Genomic DNA, 22260 nt, shown 5'->3' with positions numbered 1-22260 from the left:
CTCTGGCAGTGTTTTACATCCACTCCCAGGCACCTTTACACAGCCAGAGAAGTCTAAATAAGACCTGGGCCCTTTTTATTTACAATGTATAATTTATATTAGGACTATTATTTTATCAGTCCAGTTACAGCTTTGCAGACTAGGGCCTTAAACTGAGAACACCTTCAGCACAATCAACAAGACACATATTTGATGCCAATCCAATTAAGAAATTTTCAAACTTCAGTCAAGTTTAATTCTTGACTATCAATGTAGTGCATGTATTGTAATTATGGTTTTATAAAATGAACTCCTACCTCAAGGATTTCCATCTCTCTTTTTCAATCTGGTTCTCCGGGCTTTCACTTTCATAGGAAGCCAGATACAAACCTAATAAAAAATTGTTATTCAAATATCATCAGGAACCCCAAATCCCTTTGCTTCCTCAAACTACAGTCATTCACTGTGAGTTTTGCTGGTACACGTTATCTTCCTCATCTATTGTCACTACTGTATCACACAATAAGCAGAATGTTTTTAAAAATCAAGGGCGGTTAAGTGCCTAACTCTCACTGAAAGCCCTGGGTGCCAAAATCCCATTTGCGCCTTTGAAAAAGCGGCCCCAGTGCTTTATCAAAAAATAAAAAATCAAAGGACTGACAGCTGAAGAGACAAGACCCCAGTCTCCTATATTAAATTAAATTCACATAATTTAACACTGAATTTAATTCCTCCCCCACCCGCCATTTTCATCTGCAACCTCTTCAGATTCCTTAAGAGACGGCATGTTAAACCAATAGCACACTAGGTAAGAATGAACGTACAGCAGCCAGAGCGAGAAAACGCAACACAGAAATGACACCCTCATGACATATATAATCGTATAAACTGGTCTACGTTTACAGACCTTTTTTGAAGATCCCTAAACTACAGGATGCGTTATATAGTGCAAAAATAAGGGTACGCATTAAAGATCCCATCTGTGTGAGCTGGTAGTGTGTTACCATCTAGCTTGCTTTATGGACTTTTATAAGTAGGTCATAATGTGCATTCATGGACACTTTTGCATTCCACTGTTTAGTTATGCTTTATTCTGTAATGCCACAGTCACCTTTGTCTTTTATTCTGTGATATAATTCAATGAATGTTTTAATATTCAAGAGTTAGCCCACTATTACTCTGTACTGTGGCATGGAGAGCTTATTTGTTTTACTTGACCAGTCAGCGCTCTCTCTCTTTTATTCATGGTGGGTCTTTCTGCTCCCCACTTTACCTTTGGCAGTCAGGGAGGCCAGCTGTAGCCTGGCTTCTACTGAGGGCATCTCATGAAGCCGGCATGAATATGACCCTTTATGTGGGGGAGAGGGTCTGCAAGCAATTAGGGAGTTGAGGTCACCATGCAGCCTGAAAACAGCCCTTCTGAGATATCTACAACCACCGACACATAGTACCCTAAGCAGCACCTGAAGCCCCCATTCCCCCTCCTTGCCATACATATTGCTTTAATCACTTTAATTATTCCTTTTTGGCAGTCATTCCTCATGGGATTGGAGCTTAATTTTCCTAGCTGTATTTTGACTTCTGATGTGGCCTATGAAGTAACAACTGACTGGTGTGATTAACTTGGATGGTTGTAGAAAACTGCCCATAGAATCAAAAGAAAAAATAAACCCAAATGCAGCCTAGCTTATGGGAATGTAGCTGCTGTCACTTGATATGTCTGACATGATGTAACAGGATGAGAATGAAATAATTCCATATGAAATGAAGCAGTGTGACAACCTAGATTCCAAAATGGAAAGGGTAAGAGAGGAGACGGGGAAGAGAGATGGGACAGGGACTAATTTCGGAAAATGAATTTGGTCATATTTTAAAGTACTTACTATGGAAGATTTGTCTTAAAATACTTAAAAAACAAAATAAAGTGTATCCTCATTCGAGCAAGGGATGTGAGTTGGACTCCCACAGCCTGGGGCTCTGGAGATCTTCTGATTGGAGAGCTGAAATTGTTGATTGGTAGGGAAAGGTAGCCCTGACCTCAGTCCCAGAAGTGCTTTTGGCTAGAGGATGATTGACATTCATGATAGTTCCTGATGTGACTGCTCAGCCTCATTCCTTGGCTGAGAAGCAGTACCATCCCGGTGACTTACTACAGGTGGAGACGTGGTGGAAAAATGGTACAACAATGACTTAATGGGCCAGAATGTCATTTTCACAGTAGCACGCTGGATAGAGTGGTGAGGAGCAAGTTAAGAGGCTAGAAAGAAGCAGCTTGTAGTCAAAGTGAGAGATCACCAGAGCACAGATAAGGGTTTTATCAGTGGTGATGGAGAGAGAGTCACATTTATATTATTTTGAATGGTTAAAAATATATATGGATTTCTTACCATCTTCAGTAAAGATGGGAGCTGTATGCAAGTAGTGGATGATGTTATGGTCTTGTTCAAATGGGCATTCCACTTGCTTCCATGTTATAAACTCGCCTACTTGTTTAGCCAGTTCCAGGAATTTCTGCAAATATGATAAAGTCCATTTAGCACAAGAACATCATATTGCCGAAAGGATCACAACTGGGCAGAGGCTGCAGATTTCCTAATGCAAACTGCACGGATATGCATTTGCAAAGGAACCCCATGAAATTCAGAAGGGAGCATTTTCTGAATAAGACTGCTCCTTGGTTTCCATACTGTGCTGAAAGGGGAAGAAGCAGGGCTGGGGTACCCTATATTCCATCTTCACATGAAATCCTGCTCTACTCTCAAGTAGAAATAAGCAATTTACGGTTTCCATACATAGGGTTTGCTCCAGAATGGATGGCATAAAACTCAGTGCCATTCTGGGATGAGTCCCAAGTTTATTACATCTCAGAAATTTAGAATACTGCTTTGTACAAAATGCTTTACAGGAATATATCATATAAGGCTTCATGCAATATATGATAGAAACGACAAATGCATTAGATCAAAAATGGCGTGTGTAAATCGATGTAAATTAGACCTCCCAGACTATCACAGGCACCCTTTCCAATCCTTACACTTGTTCTACCGAGGCACAAGGATGCCCACGGTGTTCTGAGTTAAGCTGCATCTACATTGCAAGCTAGGAGCATAATTCCCCTGCTTGCATTCACCTCCTTGCAGATGCTCGATGAGAGCTAGCGTAGCTGCGAAGGCATGGCCTAGCTGTGCCAAGTACAACCACTTCTGAAAACGGTGGGTATGTACTCAGCACAGCTTAGCCACGCTTCCACGGCCATGCTACTCTTTATACTTGTGCTAGCTCTCACAAGCTACTGTATGTGTTTGCGAGCAGGGGATCACATCACTAGCTTGTAGCGAAGGTAGAGCCCGACTGTAAGAGGTCATCTAACTTACAACACCTTAAGCACCACTCACAAGCAACAGGCTTGGCTCACTGTGTGGTGAAAGCTTTCTGCCACAATGCCTCTAAGGGAGGCAGAAACTTACAGTAGCAAGCAAAAGAGAAAAGATGTTTTCAGATGAGATTCAGAAAGCACCTGAGAGCTGATGGAGCAAATGTTCTTCTTATTTATACAAGGGCAATTGTACAGAAGCTGCTTCGTCTCTGCATTTTCACAGAAGTTCAAGAATACAGCAGGGGTGATGCGTAACTCGATATTAAAAAGTGGAATGCATGTACATTGCATTCAGCATCCTGTCACATTAGTGCAACACCACTCTCTAGTGTATGGACTCAGAATTACTCAATTATTTATATGCAGTCTAGTTGTAGCTGTGTTGGTCCCATGACATAGAGAGACAAGGTGGGTGAGGTAATATCTTTTACTGGACCAACTTCTGTTGGTGGGAAATACAAGCTGTCAAGCCAAACAGAGCGCTTCTCCAAGTCTGGGAAAGGAACTCAGTGTTATAGTAAAAATGGACTGTCCAGAGACACTGGATTTATGACAGGTTTCAGAGTAGAATTTATGGCTCACTACAACTAACCCCCTCTTCTCGTTTTATGACTGTAGAGGAGTTATGGGCTATTCTAGCTTAAATGGTCCCTTACAATATGTGCTAACTACTTATGCTGAACAATCTGGTCCACCTTGTATTTAGCTGTGATGCTGGGAGTTCCTTATTACCTCACCCTGTCTCTCAAGTTAACTATTTGTGACTATTACCATCTAGTGTCTGGCCTACGGAGAGGACACATGTCTCTCTACTGTGTATAATGGTGGTTAATGCAAATTCTCCTTTTGTGTAATCAGTAAAGGCTTCCAAGCAGAAGATCATGAGTTTTAATTCCCAGGCCAAATGTGTGTGATTTACCTGATGAACATGGTGACTGTACAGATGAGGCCTTACATAGTTGTATTCTTATATTTACATAATGTTTGCAATTGGTTGACAGGGTATGCCACCTCCCAAGCACCCCCTTGCGGCCTGAGGTTGCATTGTAGGCCCCTGCCTCAGCTTCCCCCTCTTCAGAGGGCTCCTTAAATACACTCCACACAGGCTTTTTGTGGCAAAGCCACCCCTCCTTGGGTCTGGGTTTATTAACATAAAATAATCTCAGAATAAAACTTCAAATCCCAAGTTAAAGTCCAACAAAAGTCCACACACACAAGTTTACTCCTGGGGAGATTTTCTGCACTGGTGTGGGGGCGCAGAATTCATATGACCTGCATTTTTCTGTGCCCCCATGCAGAAAAATGGAAAAAAAAAAAAATCTGCCGGGGGACATGCGTCTCTTCCCCGATAGCCTGGGCAGCACGTCAGTTCCAGCATGCCTGGAACAGCCTCAGAGACGGGGGTGGGGCGGGGCATGCAAGCCTGCGTGGTCATCGTCGGGGTGGGGGAGGGCTGAGTATACGTGTGTGCCAACAAGCGAGAGAGAGAGAGAGAGAGACTCTCCCTCCCCTGACTACCGCAGCTCATTGGCGTGTAAGGGTAGGCCTTTTTATTATGCAAGAGGCAGGCTAGAGGTACACATAAAATTTCTCTTCCGACTCCCAGGCCTTCCTACCAGGGGTAGGGTTGCCGATTTTGGTTGGATGTATTCTTGGAGGTTTTATCACGTGATATAATCTTTAATTAAGGATTCATCTTTAATTCCTGAAGACTCCAGGACAATCCTAGAGGGTTGGCAACCTGAATCAGGAGCTTCTCCTGCTTTGGCAGGCGACTCCCAGGCCCTACCTGGCTGGAGTCTTCTCCTTCTTACACCCTTGGAGTCTGTTCTCCCTGGCTCTCAGCCTTCTTCAGCCCTCCAGCTCTGGCTTCCAAGTCCAAACCCTGCCCCCTGGTCCAGGGTGTCCTGCGGGAGATTCCTGCTCATAGCAGGTCTTGTGCACTCTTGGCCCCAGCTTCCTCTGGTTTTCTCTTCTTAAACACCCATTGATCCCTGCCCAGGTGTGCCTACTTCATAACTAATGGCGTCTCGCCCCTGGCCTCTATCTCTTAAATGGGCAAGCCACCCTGTTAAAAAGCCTGCTTTGGCAAACCTCCCTATTTTCTTAACCTACAAAATGAGAAAACGCTACTGTCCTTGTACACAAAAGTATCAGGCACTGTACACTGACTTGCTTATCTATGGATACATGGTAAATATATTTCTCCTTTGTCTTTGAAAAATTCCCCTTTCCTTCCAGACTGTTTGTATAATCATTGATGCTGCTGAAACTGTATTTATGCCAGCTAACCCACAGGACTCAAGTTAGGATCTGCCACTCATTCGGCATTAGAAACTCCTTGCTTTTTTGGATCTCTGAATGGAATGTTTTTCTCTCTATATATGAATTCTTTTTAAGGAAATCCTGGGATTGGTTTGCCCTTCAAGGAGGATCACACAAGGTCATTCCTTTTGTAGGATCTAGTCTTTGTCGGACTGCACTGAAACGTGTGCAAATGGTCTCAGATAGTGCTATCAGGATGGAATAGATAAAGACATTTTCAGATCTTACTTCAAAGTTGACGTGCCCATTCGGAAGGCGATTAGCACATCCTTCATTCAAAAAGTAAATGTCTTTGATCAATAGGCTGAAGAAAGGGATCACAATCTGTGAAGGGAATGACAACGATTATCTTTGTGGCTCTGTATTTTCACTACAGGAAAGAAAAGTTCAGTCAGAAGGGAAAAAAAAAAGATTAACTTCCCAATGTACTGTTCTATTATAAAGCAATACAATGACAGACAAGCACCAGGGAAGGAGGGTACAAAGGTATTTTCAACGATCTGGGGGATGGCTGCACCACTGAAATGAACATTCTATGGGCACTATGGGCAAAAAATGAAGCAATAATTACAACTGCGCTCCAATTCCTTCTTCATGTTTCAGTGGCATCACTTTCCTGAGCAAAGATAAGACTCTTTTGTCTACAGAGTTGTTTTATAAGCCATTGGATTCACCAACAACAATTTAAAGATAGCCAAGATCCAAAGAATACAATGAGGATGGAGAACCCTTGCTACAGACACAGTTAGGTGAATGCTAGCAATCACACCAAAATAAACAAGCATGGAATAATGAAATCTTGTGACTCAGGGTGTGTCTCTGCATGGATTTACTCTCCTGAATAATTCCATGTGCGGACACTCTTATTTCAGAGTAAGAGTGCCACGTTCTTGTGTAGATAAACCCAAAAGGGGCCAAAACTCTAATCTGAATAGCAGAAGTTCTAATGACTCAGATGAAACAGAGTGATTGACACTGAACCTTTGGCAAAATGCTTTGCCACTAATGGCAAAAGGCCAGGTCTTCAGACGGCCTAGATCAGTATTACTCCATTGACTTACAATGGAGTAATGTGGATTTACACTGGCTGAGGATGTGATCCACAACCAGCAAAATTATGGCTTCCACTTTACTTCTCCTGATTGGAGAAAAGTAGTGTTTTGACCAAGGGTTCTCAACCAGGGGTACGTGTACCCCTGGGGCTACCCAGAGGTCCTCCAGAGGGTACATCAACTCATCTAGATATTTGCTTAGTTTTACAACAGGCTACATAAAAAGCACTAGCGAAGTCAGTACAAACTAAATTTTCATACCAATGACTTGTTTATACTGCTCTATATACTATACACTGAAATGTAAGTACAATATTTATATTCTGTGGTAAAAATGAGAAAGCAAGCAATTTTTCAGTAATACTGTGCTGTGACACATTTGTATTTTTATGTCTGAATTTGTAATAAGTAGTTTTCAGGTGAGTTGAAACTTGGGTGTACACAAGAAAAATCAAACTCCTGAAAGGGGCACAGTAGTCTGGAAAGGTTCAGAGCCACTGGTTGAGTCCATAATCTGCCAGCATCACAAAACGTCATGGACCCTGGGTGCAACACTAATTCATCCCAAGATGCTGGTATGAAAAGCTATAGACTAAAAGGCAAAAGGACCAGTCTGGCACCAATTTTATCAAGGCCACGTGAAAAAAGGAGGCAGTGAAGAGATCTGGAGAAAGAAAGGTGTTTATTTTATTTCTGGTTTGGTGGACATGAAGATGAAAAGTCAGAGACACTCCTGCGAAGGCTCAGTAAGGGCTATCCTTTGGAATACTGAAATTAAACGCTTGGTACATCAAGAAATGTCAGTAGTAATCAGAAAGACCTAATCAAAGAGGCCTCTGAGCACTCAAAACAAGCACTGGGGATCATCTGGGGCAAACTGGAAGACACACTCAGATCCAAAGCCTTCCCTCTAACCAATATGATGCACTATCATCTAGCTTTATTTTGTATAGAAGGGGCCTAATTCCTCCTTTAGTGTAAATCTTCTGAACACAATGGAGTTAGGTTAGAGAAGAATCTGGCATTACAAATTCTAAAGTTGGATCTAGGAATAGGGTCCTGGTATGAAGCTTTGAGCATCCTGGTATGGTTATAGACTGCAGTGGGCCTATCTCAAGGTGGTATAAGGAGCTCTCATGACACAAGGGCCAAACCCAAATGCTGAGAGCTATGGGGCAGACCAGCTAGTGACCAAGCATCTTTTCAGCAAGGACACCAGAACCAGAGATCAAGTTTGTGTCTTCACTCTTGTTGTGTGGGCAGATCATACTAGGGAAAGGCCACTCAGAGGGCTTGGTCCAGTGAGTCAGTACTAAACTAGCGAGCATGTCTTTGTAGCTGCCACATCTGCCATTTAAGTAGCTGAGTATGGGCTCGATCACTGTGAATGGACATAAGAACGCGCCATGTGGGTTTCAATATCCAAGTGGATCTACTGGCCACTTAGTAAATGAGCTGAACTATCTCTTAAGTGAAAGTACAATAGCTTTGAGGAAATGCAAGGCTATGGGAATTGATGACAATGAAGGAACCATTTAGTTAAGTAGTAAAGGTTATTCAGTCTCATGCTGAACAGCAGCTGAAGTGGTATCTGAAGTGGAACTAAGGTAGAATGTCACCAGTGATTTTCCAGTCTACAGCCTTCACAATGCACCAATAGGGAGTGCAAGCACTTGATAGATACTAAAAAGGAAATGTAAGCAAGGACTCCCAAAACCAGAATGCTGCTCTTGTTATAAAAACCGAAACCACTTTCTGGTCTAACTGAGGTATTGCATCGAGTGAGCTGCTGAAGGGATGCCTTCCTGTGAGTTTCTTTCTGTGAAGGTTATTGAGGATTTCTTGAATGTAAATGTAGTGCTCCCAAAGGAAGGTCAGACTGGTTTCCCTGGAGACTCCAGTACTATATCGATTCATAGAATGGATACAGTACGGGAAAGGGCGCACTGAAAACTCCAACACATTGGGCCTGATCCTACGAAGTGCCAACAAATGGCGAGTTGATGCTGCTTTTAGGATTGGTCCCATGCCTGGCCAACGAACCTGAAGACTTCCCTACAGGGAGCAGCCCTGATGGAAAGAGACTTATTCAGTCTAGGGCCAGGCTGCTGAGGCTACCACGTAATGACAGTTGTGGCAGTCTTTTTGTGATCTGGAAACGCGTCCACTAGAGATTGAAGTGAGTCACTTAGATCACCATCTGGAAGTGACTGAGATCACTAGTTCTCTTCACATAGGATTTTAATGGTTGCTCAAAGACCAAAAAACCCCAATAAATGTCCCCAATAAGAGTATATCACGCTGTGTGTTTTAGTTTCAGAATCTCTGTAGTGAAAGCAAATACACTAGAGAGTTATATTTGTAAGGCGGGCTATTATCCAGCCACTTAACTAGCACAGAACTTGGGCTACAGCCAGAAATTCACATTTCATTCCCTTTTGATTCCCCCCAAACCTTCCAATCCACCCACACGCCCACAGAAAGAGAGACACACACAATCGCTTCCTTCAGAAGGAACCAAGTTAAGGAAATCAGACAAGCACTTCCCCGTGGTATCAGATAGCAACAATGTACACAGCCTTACGCTGTACGGAGTCCAACATTTCAAAGCAATTTAGACAAACATCATTAACGCAAAATGGTGATTCCCTGTGGAATGACTTAACTGTGGGGATGACACAGGTCAGCTGACTGCATACATTAAGCAGAGTTAATTTCCCACAAACATGCTCCTTAGAACTCTGCCCAGAATACAAACCCTTTATTGTCATGTGATCTGTCACTCTGCCCTGTGGGGGGCTTATGTCTATTAACTCTGAAATTAACCACTGTATCATGTCACAGCTTGAAGGGCTGCATTAGCATACTTTTATTTAAAGCCTACTCATTCCTAAGCAAATACAAAATACTCTAAATAAACCATTTACCCAGGGAGAAGATAGCTGGGTCAATGTAACAAGACTCTGGGCTAACTTCCAGGTTGAGCCTCCATGAGTACGCTGAGAGGATGGAAGCAACAGGGTGCAGGAAGCACCTTTCCCTCACTACACACATACAAGAGCCAAGCAGAATGCTGACACGAGAACTCCCTGAAAGCAAGGTAAGGGGCGATGTCACCACGCCAGATGGTGCTAGCACCAAAGGGCCCTAGTTAGCTGGGCTGGAGGCTGGGCAGCGTCCATGCCCGGGCAGTAGAGTGCCTCCCCCAACCATGGCCAAGCTGCATCCCAGCTCACTCCAAGGAGACCATTGGGTCCTCTAGCTTCACTTCTGTCTAGCTGCCAAGAAGCAGAAAGCTCAGCAAACTGAGACGGTCTTAGCTTCTGACACACATGGAGGAGACGAGAGAAGAAAAATACAGTGCTTAAAAAAAGAAAAAGCATGGCACCAATGGTGTTTGGGGAGTTGCACGTTCAGTTCTTGGCCCCACCACAAGCTTCCAGTGCGACCTTGGGCAAGTCACTTAGTCTTTGTGTGCCTCCATTCCCCACCTTAAAATGAGGATAATAGCATTGCCCTGCCTCCCTGGAGTGTTGTGAGGAGAAATACATTAAAGGCTGTGAGGTGCTCAGATACTCTGGTTCAGGGGGCCAGAGACATACCTAAAACAGACTGAACAGCCAAAGATATTCCATACACCTAGGTATCGTCAGAGGGAGACACCAGAGAGCCATCCTGTGCACTGATCGCAAAGCAGGAACAAGCAAAAATGCCAGAAAATTGGAAACCACTCCAAACAAGGCAGAATCCATGGTAGCCTACCCCAGCAGGCAGTTGGTCACTATCCTTTTCACAGTGGTTTTATTTATCTTTGGCACACACCACACAGAGAGAACAATGACCTGGAAAAATAGTAAGCACAGCCCAGATCCTGCCTCATCTTGAAAACTTGTGCCTCTGTGTTACAAGGGTGCAGGAGGCAGCCACACTCATACCGTAGCTGGGCAGTGTTCCTATCTACCATTCCCTAGCAAGCTAGCTGGACCACTGGCTAACATGAGATATGGTCTGAATGTGCCCTGGACCTTCTGCTCAGCTGCTATTGCTGCTTCCACACGGCAGGTTTGCAAGGATAGGATTTTGCCAAACATTTGCAAAGCTGAAACAGAAAAAAATTAGCAGCCAGGCCTGTCAATAGCAGCTGCTGCCCCACGTCACGGTCTCTGTGGCCCATTTCTGCTTTTTGCTAGCTCTCTTTTGGAATGTACGGCACATCAAGTGTGCACTCGAACGTGAGCAGCCCATGTGCCTGCTTAGACATCCCGAGTATCTGCAAGGCAAATCAGGCATGCAATTAAGGTTCTAAGTTATTCATCTCAAATGCTCAGCTCTGAAAATCTACCCTCTGATTTAATGTCAACCTTTCATTCAACACTTAACATTCAGCAAAGAATAAGGCTATAAAATAAATCCCAAACTCAAAAGATCACGTAAGCTGAAGTCCAGATTGTAGGGATTTTATTATTTGTTCAACCATTCCCAGAATGAATGTTTTTTTAGACAACTAATCCAACGCAAAGGTGTCTAGGTAGGGCCACATCCTGGACAAGGCAATGAGACCATTTGTATAAAGAAGGCAAATAAGATGCAGTGGATAATGTAGGAATCGGTGACAATAAAAAGGAGAAAAGAGGATTATTGATGATTGGCTTGTATATGGACTCAGCTCATCCTGTCCAACCCCAGGTGACGTGGTCAGAGCAGACATCTCTCTTCTCTTTGAATCCCTCCACTGGCTTCTCCTCCAGTGCATCAATCTCTGTTGCTTTGCCTTTAAGACCCTTCACCAGTGAGCCCCACATTGTCTATCAGACCTACTAACATATCAAACTGTCAACTCCCCATCCTCTCTCTCCCAGTGATGCCACTCTCTTGTCCACTTGTCCCTCAGGCTCCTCTGTGCTTTCTCCCATGCCATCCACTATTCATCGGACAAACTGCCCATCAAAATTCATAAACCTTTCCTTTTTAAACCCTCCTCAAAACCTCCCTCTGCCCTGCTGCCTGGACCTATTTATCTAGGAACACTTTGGCTATTGACATTGTTTATCTAGTGCCCTCCAGAACGTATCACTTTTTGCCCACCGCTCCCGAACAGAGGGTCTATACACAGCCTGTAGCAGTAAACATAGTTATTCTGCAAGTGATTGGGAAAAAAACATTACCAACATAGTCCAATTTGAAAACAAATAGGTTTCTGTGGTTGCAAGAGGTGAGCTTTGCTAAAAAGACTGACAGAAAACCCTATAACACTTTCCATGGGCTGCGATCACATTCTGTTGTCATTGGATAAAATTCAACAAAATACCTTGACCAGGTAGCTCGCGTATAACAAGCAATGAAATTAGGAAGATCTGGGGTCTGAATTATGTGCTGTGCCGTATCTGGGATTTTAATGTATCCAGCAATGATAAGCCACTGAGCTTTAGGCCTGAACACTTTCTTAAGCTAATATGTTAAGTACACAAAGGACATAGAAGGTGGGTTTTTTCCTCAAATAAAATAGATTCCTATCAATCTACTAACCTACTGGCCCTTGGTCTTAACTAGGCATAGATAGGAATGTGCCGGAGAACTTCCACAGGAATTAAGGTAAAGTAATAAAGCAGCAGGCTTGAATATATATGACTGTCACCAGAGGAATAGATTGCATAAGGATCTCAAAATGTCAGGTTCTAGATGAAGCATGTGAGAGCTTGTTCAAGGAATTTCTCTACTCTTCATTAATATCCAATTCATCAGCTCATCCCGCAGCCGGGTATTGCTTTTCGGAACAACTCTGCATATTTCCCTTACAACAATGGCAGCCTGTGGACCAGATTCTGACCTCATTTTAGGGTAAATCTTGTGCAACTCCATTGGCTTCAGTGCAGTTACATCAGAGTTGCACAGATGTGACATCAGAATCTAGCCCAGCTCCTCTAGCAATGAATATTCAATTTCACATTATGCTTGTGATTGCAGCATCTGCTTCGCTGCACGCAGAGTGTTTCTCTATTTATAACAATGTGCTATCATAACATTTAAAAAAAACTTTTAACAAAATAAAAATTAGAGTGAATGGGGAAAAAACAAAGAAAATCAGAAGAAATACAACGGAGCTCATAACACTCATAACAGATATAAACATATCTGAAAAGAGATGATAGAAGAAAATAATTCTGAAATCACAACACACTCATAATTAATTATCTTCAAGTTTCATTCACTCACAAACAAGGAATGTGTTATTCAAATGTATCTTCCTCTGGCAAATGCACACTGAGCATTAAAAACTCGGCGGGATTCTCTTTGATTCAGTTTGATTTAAAATTAGGGAAACCTTCCATCCTTTCCTTTCAGCACAGGAGATCTGCTCTTAGATACCGGGGGGCAGCTCTTACTTAGTGCAGTGGGAGCCACTGAGTTAACTCAGAGTTGCATCTGGGTATCTGAAGGTAGAATTAGGCCCCAGGTTTGCTGTAAGTGCCAAACCTGCCTACAGTGCTTTGAGCAAGTCAGGGTCACCTACTGTTCACTAACACTCATCTTTGAGAAGAGGCACCTTTCGCTCACCGCATCAAGTCAGCCACTACACAAGACGGGCTTGTCTACACAGGGAAACTGACTGGTATAGCTAGAGCAGAACAACTATATTAATATAGAATATTAATAATATAATAACTATTGCACTGTACCTGCACAGACATAACTCCCCCATGTGGACCCTTTATTCTGGAATAGATAACACTGCTTCAAAGCTGGTCAGTTTTCCTCTGCAGACAAGCCCTAAGTGAATTTTCAAGGGATGTGGAAATGTATGTAATGATTGGGCAGGAGGGACAGCAAAAGCCATATGGACCACTGCAGATTCACTTAAGTCAGGGGTTCTCAAACTGGCGGTCAGGGGGTCGTGAGGTTATTATATGGGGGGGTCGCGAGCTGTCAGCCTCCACTCCAAACCCCGCTTTGCATCCAGCATTTATAATGGTATTAAATATATTAAAAAGTGTTTTTAATTTATGGGGGGGGGGTCACACTCAGAGGTTTGCTATGTGAAAGGGGTCATCAGTACAAAAATTTGAAAACCACTGACTTAAGTACTATTTTGAGGTTTGAAGTGGGATTTAAGACTTGTGCGTAAGATTTGGGCTGGTGGTGATGGTGGGGTTCACCCTAAGGGCACACTGAGAATTCCAGTGATTAACCACCAGCACTAATCGTCCCCCATCCATTCAGAAATAAACAAGACAGGGACAGACCTACCTTCTCCCTGTTGCTGTGTGCAGTGAGGGATCGGTGGGCAGCCCCTCGCAACGCAGTTCTGTAGTTATAAAAATTACCAGTAGGGTCCATCTGATGCTAAGTGCAAAATAAGACAATTGCCGTGTATTTGATCAGAAAGGACTTGGATTCTTTTTTCTCATCAGAATTTAAAACCAAGTTGCAGTAATGGAGATCTGAATATGTACGGTCTAGGGACGGACAACTCGTCATCATTTTCTTGTCACGTTTATGTAGCTTAATGCTTATTTACCAAGACATCCAGACGTGATTTTAGATTAATATAGATCATCATAATGTGGCAGTATCGGAGAGCTCAGCTAGCACTGAATGAACCCCCCGAATCCAGTCAGTCCGTTCGGTAGGGGCTCAGAGTAAAACCCAAGATGGATTCTCTGAGGACAGTCTCTCCTTTGGTTGTTCCAAAGTCCTGGGCAGAGGCCACACCTATATCCTCAGGAGATACATAATTCCACCTAATTCCCTGTAAGTGCTGGCCATGGAAACAGCTAGAAATCTACATGTATAGATTGTGGTTGTTTTTATCTTTGATTTTTATAATAAAATCAGCACAATTCTATTTGAACAAGGTGGCATATATGGGGTAATATCACAGCATCATTGTACATATTAATACAGGCCATACATAATTAGTACAATACATCAGGCCAAATTCTTGCTCCCCAATGGAAAAAAAACGATGAATGCCTGAATAGGTGGTGCAATATTATGCACGGTTTATATCAGGCTGAATCTGGCAGGCATCAGGGTGAATCCCTGCAGTAATCCACTGGCACGTCTCCATATGACACCGTAATAGCCCCTCACAAAAGCTCCGTGTCCCTGTGTGCCTTGCTTTCGCCACCTCCGAGGTGGAATGGTTTGCTCGGGTGCCGTACACAGAGCACTACGCGTGCAGTGGGAGTTTTGCCACTGACTTCACTGAGAGCAGGATCAGGCTCATGAATGATCCTTTAGAGAGGATTTCATGCCAATTACATCCACTTTTGGCACATTCCATCCAAGCCATCCTACTCTGCCCTGGTGAGTGGAGGCAGAATTCAGATGCTCCAGCTGCTCTCTGCATTATTGTTTTACACCTTCTTGATCATGTGTGCCTCTCCAGAGAGGCTTTGAACCCTAGTCTATGAAGATCCTCTATTCTAGGGATTCTCAACCTTCTTCTTTCAGAGGCCCCCCGAAACATGCTATAAAAACTCCACGGCCCACCTGTGCCACAATAACTGGTTTTCTGCATATAAAAGCCAGGGCCAGCATTAAGAGGTAGCAACCAGGGCCACATGCCACAGAGGGCACTGTGAAGCTAAGCTGCTCAGGCTTCTGCTTCAGCCCCAGGTGACGGGCCAGGGGCTCAGGCTTCAGCCCCATGCAAGTCTACCCCATTGGTCCCGATTGGTGGACCCCCTGAAACCTGCTCACGGCCCCCCAGGGGGCCTCGGACCACTGGTTGAGAACCACTGCTCTACTAAGTATTGTGCACCTGAATACATTTGATTAATACAAATAACAAAGCTTTTTTTTTTTTACCTCTAGAATAAAAAATTTGGCTGTTTTCACTTTTGACCAGGTCTTCTTTAACCTGGAGACGGGGCTCATGTTCATCCCAGCTAGGAGGAAAGAAGAAGAGGGGGAAACAGTTAGGAGTCAGGTGTGCTTTTTACAGAAATTATGCCAAACAGAAAAATTCTATTTTGAAGCATCTACCATACTTACATATGATTGCCATCAGTGAATTAAAATTCCCTATGTTAAAGCACTCTCGGGCAACATCAATGAAGAACTCTATGACTTGTGCTCGCTGTTTCTTTTTTGCAGGCTGCAGATTAAATAAATAAATAGTCGTGACAAGCACGTGCAAAATCATAGGCAATGCCAGGCTTTGGTGCCCTACCCAGGAAAATCCTATCTTTACAGCTCTATCAGCTGAGTTTTTTTAAAAAGCCCAGCTATTGACTAATTTTGTATCAGCAGTTTGATTGACTAATGACATTTGTGACTGGCAGTCTCCTGAATAAAGGCTTTCATTGCAGATGAGGCCAAAACCCTTTCACGGCTCACTCAGCCATTGACCTGGCACTGAAGCAGAAAGCCAGCCTCTAGAGACTACTGACTGCAGGGACAAGTTGTCCAAATAGCTCTAAAGCTACCAGGTAAAAAAATTATTACACACCTGGCTCCACTGAAATCTATGGGAGTTTCGCCATTGACTTTAGTGAGGCCAGGATTTCACCCCTATACAACAACCGCACCTACATTCTATGGAAGCTTTGTCTCATAATGTATTAAAAAACCCTTTCTCCTATCCTGAAGGTAAATTTACTGCTGATGGAAAAGTAACAGAAGTGGGGAGTGATCCACAGATGAAATAGCACTGACGAGAACAGTGCAAGCTACCCCAAATTCTGCCTGCTAATTTCTTTCCTTCTGTTTTTCCTCTCATCTGTCTAGGTTTCATATCACACTCTTCACCACAGTATCTGAGCACTTGCCTCAGCCCTGACTTGGAAGAACGACATCCAAGGATGAGACAAGAGTCCATAGGTCATTCAGTTTGACCCTTCTATTGAGACTTTTCACAAGCGTGCCAATTCAAGTTAATTTGGATGGTGGTTGTGGGTTTAGAGACCCATGTCTAGTGGTAACTAGATTGAGATCACCATATTCTTTTCAACTAGGTCACCAAACTGTCAGCAGATGGTAACAATGTTGAGTCACCAACAACTCAACCTGTCAACCCTGGGGTGAAAGGTTCTGCATTCCCTTCCCCTTCCCTCCTTGACACGTCCTCCACATTTTTAAAACAGGTAAAGCATCTGTGTCAGGTAAAACAGGTAAAGCATTTACAGAATCCAAATTAAATAATATTGAAAATAAAAATACTTTAAACGAGCGTTAAATATAGATTACATGTGCCGTCATAGGCAGTGCATCAAAGAACCATGTGAAAAGGCCCAAACAATGACACAATGATAACTGTGACGCTGATGGTCACTGTCATTCAGCTCCTCTTCAGTTTTGCACTGGGATGAGATTGCACAGAGACAGGAAGAGGAAGGTCCTAAGAGAGATTCCAATGAGATTTTCATGGAGAATGAGCGTGGTGAGCCATCCACCAACAGAGATGCAGCAGGAACAGCCAGAGGGGGAGGAGGGGAACAAAGACAGGATCACAAAAGCCAAGGCAGGCCAAGATTGCAGGAAAGAGTCTGATTTACAGATTCAAAGGCAGAAAAAAAGTCAAAAGAAGATGCAGATGGAGTAAAAGACATATGAGATCTGGCCACGAGGACGACACTGTAGACCGGGGTAAGATCAGACTCAGGAGACTGGAGAGGGCAGAGTCAGATCAGCAGAGATCCATGATATAGCCGGAGGAGAGGACTCAAGGCAACAGATGTAGACAGCATGTTCAATGAGTGTAGAGATGAAAGGGTGAAGGGAGATGGGGCAGTAGTTTGAGTGACAGGAGAGGGTCAAGGGGGCATTTTTTGAGGCCGGGGGACACCAGGACATGCTTGGATTGTGCAGGGAATAAGCCAGAAGAGACAGAGGGGTTAAGTTGAAGGGGTCAGAGTAGAGGCAAGAGAGGTCAAGTGACAGGGAGAAGGAGGAATGGGATTTCGAGGGGGAGAAGACAAGAAGAGGAGCGGGGAATGGAGAAAGAAGGTTACGGCAGTTCTTGTCTCTTCTCAATGAATGGAAGATTGGAGCAGGCTCATTTGGGATTCAGACACATACAGATTAAAAGCATTCGGAAGACAGAAGATAAAAAAATTTTTTGCTTTTCATTCTTCTCTGGAATCTTTTCAAGGGAGTAAAAAGACATTCATGGCATCATTCAGGTTATTTCTCTTGCAGGGTTCATTATTCCACAACTCCACACTCACAGCTTCAACACAATGGATTTTTTTTACTCACTGCATCAACAGACTCCCTCCTTTTCCACCTCCCTGTCCCCTACCCCAGCTCTATTTTGCTCTATTTTGTAATTTACCCGGGTGCTTCTGTGAGCATGTTATTAAAACGTATGTGAACAACTTAACTGGGTCATGAAAAATATATCCCTGGGATTGCTTATTAATGTACCATCTCAAACTGGCACATCAGGCATGTGATAAAACACTGCCACACATTTTCACTTACCATGCAAATTTCTGTTGCCACAAGATAGCAGAGTCTATTGAACCATTTCACATAGGCCTCAAGGTTACTAGTCTTTTTTTGCTCATTGAAACAAGACTGGGGGGGAAAAAAGAAAAGCACTGAATGACATAACTGTATTTTACTTAGATTTCTTGTTTGTTAAGATATATGCTACATAAAGGGAATGATTGTTGCCACTGTTTTGAAACAAATCTCTCTCTCGCACACATTGGCTTATGCATTAAGGATGGAGTTCAGAAAGTCAGTGGGTGGATGGGTATTGGCAGATATGTGCAGTTTAGCTGAGATTGTTGCTTTATACCAATCAAATAAATGTATGAAGAACAGTCCCATTTTGCTTGCAACAAATGCTCCCCAATGCAATTTATGTTGATCCTTGTTCACTGGAATATTAACAGCCATAGTACTGCAGTATTTAAAGAGCAACATCAATATAAATAAGACAAGCCCAACATTCCAGAACACATTCAGTTTGTTCCTTTGACTCCATGACTTCCCGCAGCTCAGCAAATGCAATCATCCACAGCCTTTTCCTGGACAAGAAAACTCTCTAATTGGTTAAGAGAAAGAAGGGCGAGCAAAATAAAAGACAGTTATGGCTCACCTCTTTTTAGAAAAAAAATTGTTTCTTTCTCTTATTCTCTTGTCTGTTTGGAATGTCTTCTCAGCTGACCTGGTTCTGTTTTGTAGGTTGCCTTGAAACAGGCCAATTGGATCAAGGGAAACAATCAGCAAAAGGTATTACAAGAAGTATAATTCCCTCTTTTTCAGAGTACAGTCTCTTTAGGCATGGGGACAGATCCTTAGCTAGCGTAAGCTGTCCTAGCTCCACTGACTTCAATGGATTTGTTGTCTTCAGTGGAGCGAAGACAGTTTACACCAGCTGAGGATCTGTCCCTGAGATTTTGAAAATTCAAGTCTTACAAAACCCAGCCATAACAAATGCTGGGAATTTCCTTTCTCGGACTCACAGCTTTCTACAGATCTCTGATATAGCTGTACATCTCTTAGCAGCCACTAGAGGGTATTGGTGGCTATTGATTTTTTATTTTTAAAGAGGGTCATTTCCCATCCCAACGCAGTCTAAAGCAAACGTAAGCGGAGGAATAGTCCCCCTACTGTGGGGAATTTTCCTGGCTTCTGCACTACCCCAGTGAAGTGGGCTAGCAAAAAGATCTGAGTCCTCGCACCCACTTCCTTTACCCAGTGGCCTCCCTGCCCTTGAGGACTCCCCTTCCACTCTCCTGTCTGGCAGCGTCCTCGTAACCCCAACAAGGCTGGGCCCAGGATTCCTGGGGGGCTCGACCTCCAACCCTGCTGTGGTCACCTAGGACAGGGGCTAGGGTGTCCCCACTCCGGGGTACTCTCTCTGCACTGGGCACTTCTCTGACCCACTGACCATTACATACAAGTTAAAGCAAATGCAAGTTATTTAATCAACAATTAATTTTAAAAGAATAAGGGAAAATGGGAAAGGTTAAAGGAAACACATCAGCCCGCTCTGTGGCAGGGAACATCACAAACAGTGTCTCTGGAACATCAGGGCAGTTCACGGTCTGTTCCTTGCAAGTCCCAGGCCTTCTTCTCAGGCCCTGGCTGTGCTGCAGGGATGCTGTGGGTTGGACACTTGCTCTGGTGGTGGCCACACGCTCTCAGGCTCTAAGCGGTAGGACCCTTCTTCCCAGTGTCGCCCCCGCCCTGTCGGGGTTACGATCCAAGCCTGGCCTGCAGAGCCTCTTGGCCGAGGAGTCTCCCTGTGCTGGGCCTGCTGCCCAGGGTCCCCCTCGCTCTCCCCAGCTGCTCTCCGCACCCAGCTCCGGACTGCTCCAGCCCCAGCTCCACCGCTCTGTCTCTGCACCGCTGCTGCTGCTCTGCCTCCAGCTCCCTGGGCTGCTTCTCTGGCCGCTCTGGTTGCTGCAGCTCTGCTCCCAGGACAGGTCTGCTCTGCAGGCTGCTTCTGTGACTCTGCTCCCAGCACTGACCTGCTTCCTGGGCTGCTTTTCTGGTCCCTCTGGCTCTCATTGCTGCAGCTCCGCTCCCAGGGCAATTCTGCTCTCTCTGGGCTGTGCCTCTGGCTTTGGGGCTGCAGCTCTGCTCCCAGGACAGGGTCTGCTCTCTCTGGGCTGCTTTTCTGGTCCCTCTGGATCTGGCCCAGCTCTGCTCCCCAGCTTAGCTTCAGCCTCTGCTTTCTCCTTAGCTTGGCCCCACTTTGTCTGACCCAGGCAAATCCAGCTCACATGGAGGACAGGACCTCCCTGCCCTCCTGACTTCCTGATTAGCCTGCTCGCCATGTCATTCAGGCTGACCTAGCGCATTGGCCTCTGCCCATTGTTCCTGGGGGCTGTCAGTCTCAGGGTCCTGGTTTCCCATAGACCCTTCCCCTTTTAGTACTGGGAGCTTGCAAACCAAAACACCCCCACTGAATGTTAGTAAGGGGGCAACAGTCCCCTAACACAAAGATGAGTAAGAAAGTCAACAGACAGAGCTTATCTATGGGAAGCAAATCTTGATGCATGCAGAGGAATCCGTTGAAGGCACTGGGACTACTCACAGCATGTAAAGTTAAGCAAACGTCTAAGCTCAGCAATGAATCTTCACAGGAAGAGGGCCTAATATAATGCCCAAGGTGATTCAAAAATAGAATCCTGATATATGATTTTGGATGTAGAAGAGTTTAGAAATAGAAATCACTTTACTGTACTTAAGGGAAATTCTTTGCAGTGCTGACATTTCTGTTTGTTTTAAAAGAAGAATATAAATACCAATGAATAAAAGAAATGAAACAAACAAAGAATCTATTAAAGGTGCCCCAAGAGTAAGCAGCAGTAAGAGACACATGCTTTTACAAAATTGTTTACAGTCATTGCTTTTGTTATTCCTAGTGGCAATTCTTAGCCCATGTATTAATAAATCTCTTTGGGTCCTTCTGGAAAATTGGGCCTTTCGTTAAGAAACCCAGTAAGCACACTCACTTTTGGGAGTGTCTTAGGAATCAACTTGAAGTTTTTGTTTAAAGCCCACTTTTGCAAAACTTTACCATTAATAAAAAAAATTTCATTCATTCAAAAAAGAAGTAAACAAAACCAGTTTTTGGTGTAGGTGAAGGCATCCCCCTTCAGAGTTTGCAGCACAAGACAGCTGGGTTCCAGTGCATAAGAACCAGTGGGTATGACTGATTAGAAATTTACCAGCCACAAAGATTTTAGTAGAAGCTTTTCTTTATCTAAGCTGTATAAATAATAATATTTAGCACTTATAGAACCTCTTCTAGCTGCAGATATCAAAGCACTTAATAAACATTCATTAACTAAGCCTCACAAAGTCCCTGTGAGATAGGTACATTAAATATTATCCCAATTAGCAGATAAGGAAACAGAGGCAGAGAAAGGTTTTAGGGCTCCAACCAAAGCTCCCTTAAGGGAAGGTCTCCAATCAGGGCTCTATAATCTGCTTTGCTCTCACTCCTTGTAGGAGACAGAGAGGGGCAGGACACAGTGCACAGGACACTGCCAGATCCTACACAGCTGGTGTAACATACAGCAGCCTTTAGGCTATTCTAAATTTCACCTAGGGCCTCAGCTCAACCCAGGATCAAGAGAGAAGCAAAGTGGCTTAGAGCCATCTTTTCCACCCCACCTTTCTCCTCAGTACAACTGAGGACTGAGCTCAGAATTTGGTAGTTTCACATTACATGTGAAAATTTTCAGGCAGTTGTCACCCTATTCACCAGACCCTTATCTAGCCGGTGAAGACATTTCCTTCAGCTCAGTCAATACTTCAGTGCAACATAAGGTTGTCTTCATTCTTTTCTCACGCTGTTATTAAGCACTGCAGCAAAGACTGGGGCTGTTGTACAACAATACCTCAATGAGCGGATCAACGTTTAAAGAATATGTATAACCAATAACTATTTATTCCCTTTGTATTTATCTTGAAAAACTCTTGAAAATTATCTTGGCCTATTGATACAATTCATTTGGATTCTCCACCAGGCCATTATCTGTACTTTTTTCATACTCTCTGGCCTTCATTCTGTACTCTATCCTGTCCTCTGTACTTGATGTTTCTTTGCATTTGCTT

General features: G+C 43.8%; 1 protein-coding gene across 1 annotated transcript in view; it reads right to left on the bottom strand.

Annotated features, from left to right (window-relative positions):
- RASGEF1C (RasGEF domain family member 1C) overlaps positions 1 to 22260 on the bottom strand; it is a 116066-nt gene that overhangs the window by 2755 nt on the left and 91051 nt on the right. Inside the window, exons 7-13 of the mRNA XM_084636182.1 lie at positions 18160 to 18255; positions 15730 to 15832; positions 15544 to 15623; positions 13978 to 14073; positions 5909 to 6004; positions 2367 to 2490; positions 297 to 369 (exon numbers count right to left, since the gene is read on the bottom strand). Coding sequence (XP_084492308.1) covers positions 297 to 369; positions 2367 to 2490; positions 5909 to 6004; positions 13978 to 14073; positions 15544 to 15623; positions 15730 to 15832; positions 18160 to 18255 — 668 coding nt within the window. The remainder of the gene's footprint in view (positions 1 to 296; positions 370 to 2366; positions 2491 to 5908; positions 6005 to 13977; positions 14074 to 15543; positions 15624 to 15729; positions 15833 to 18159; positions 18256 to 22260) is intronic.

Source organism: Lepidochelys olivacea (genome assembly GCF_965140295.1).
Source record: "Lepidochelys olivacea isolate rLepOli2 genome assembly, chromosome: 8".
Classification (NCBI taxonomy): Eukaryota; Metazoa; Chordata; order Testudines; family Cheloniidae; genus Lepidochelys; species Lepidochelys olivacea.
Note: the sequence above shows the minus strand (reverse complement) of the source record. Positions and strands in the feature narration are given on the sequence as shown.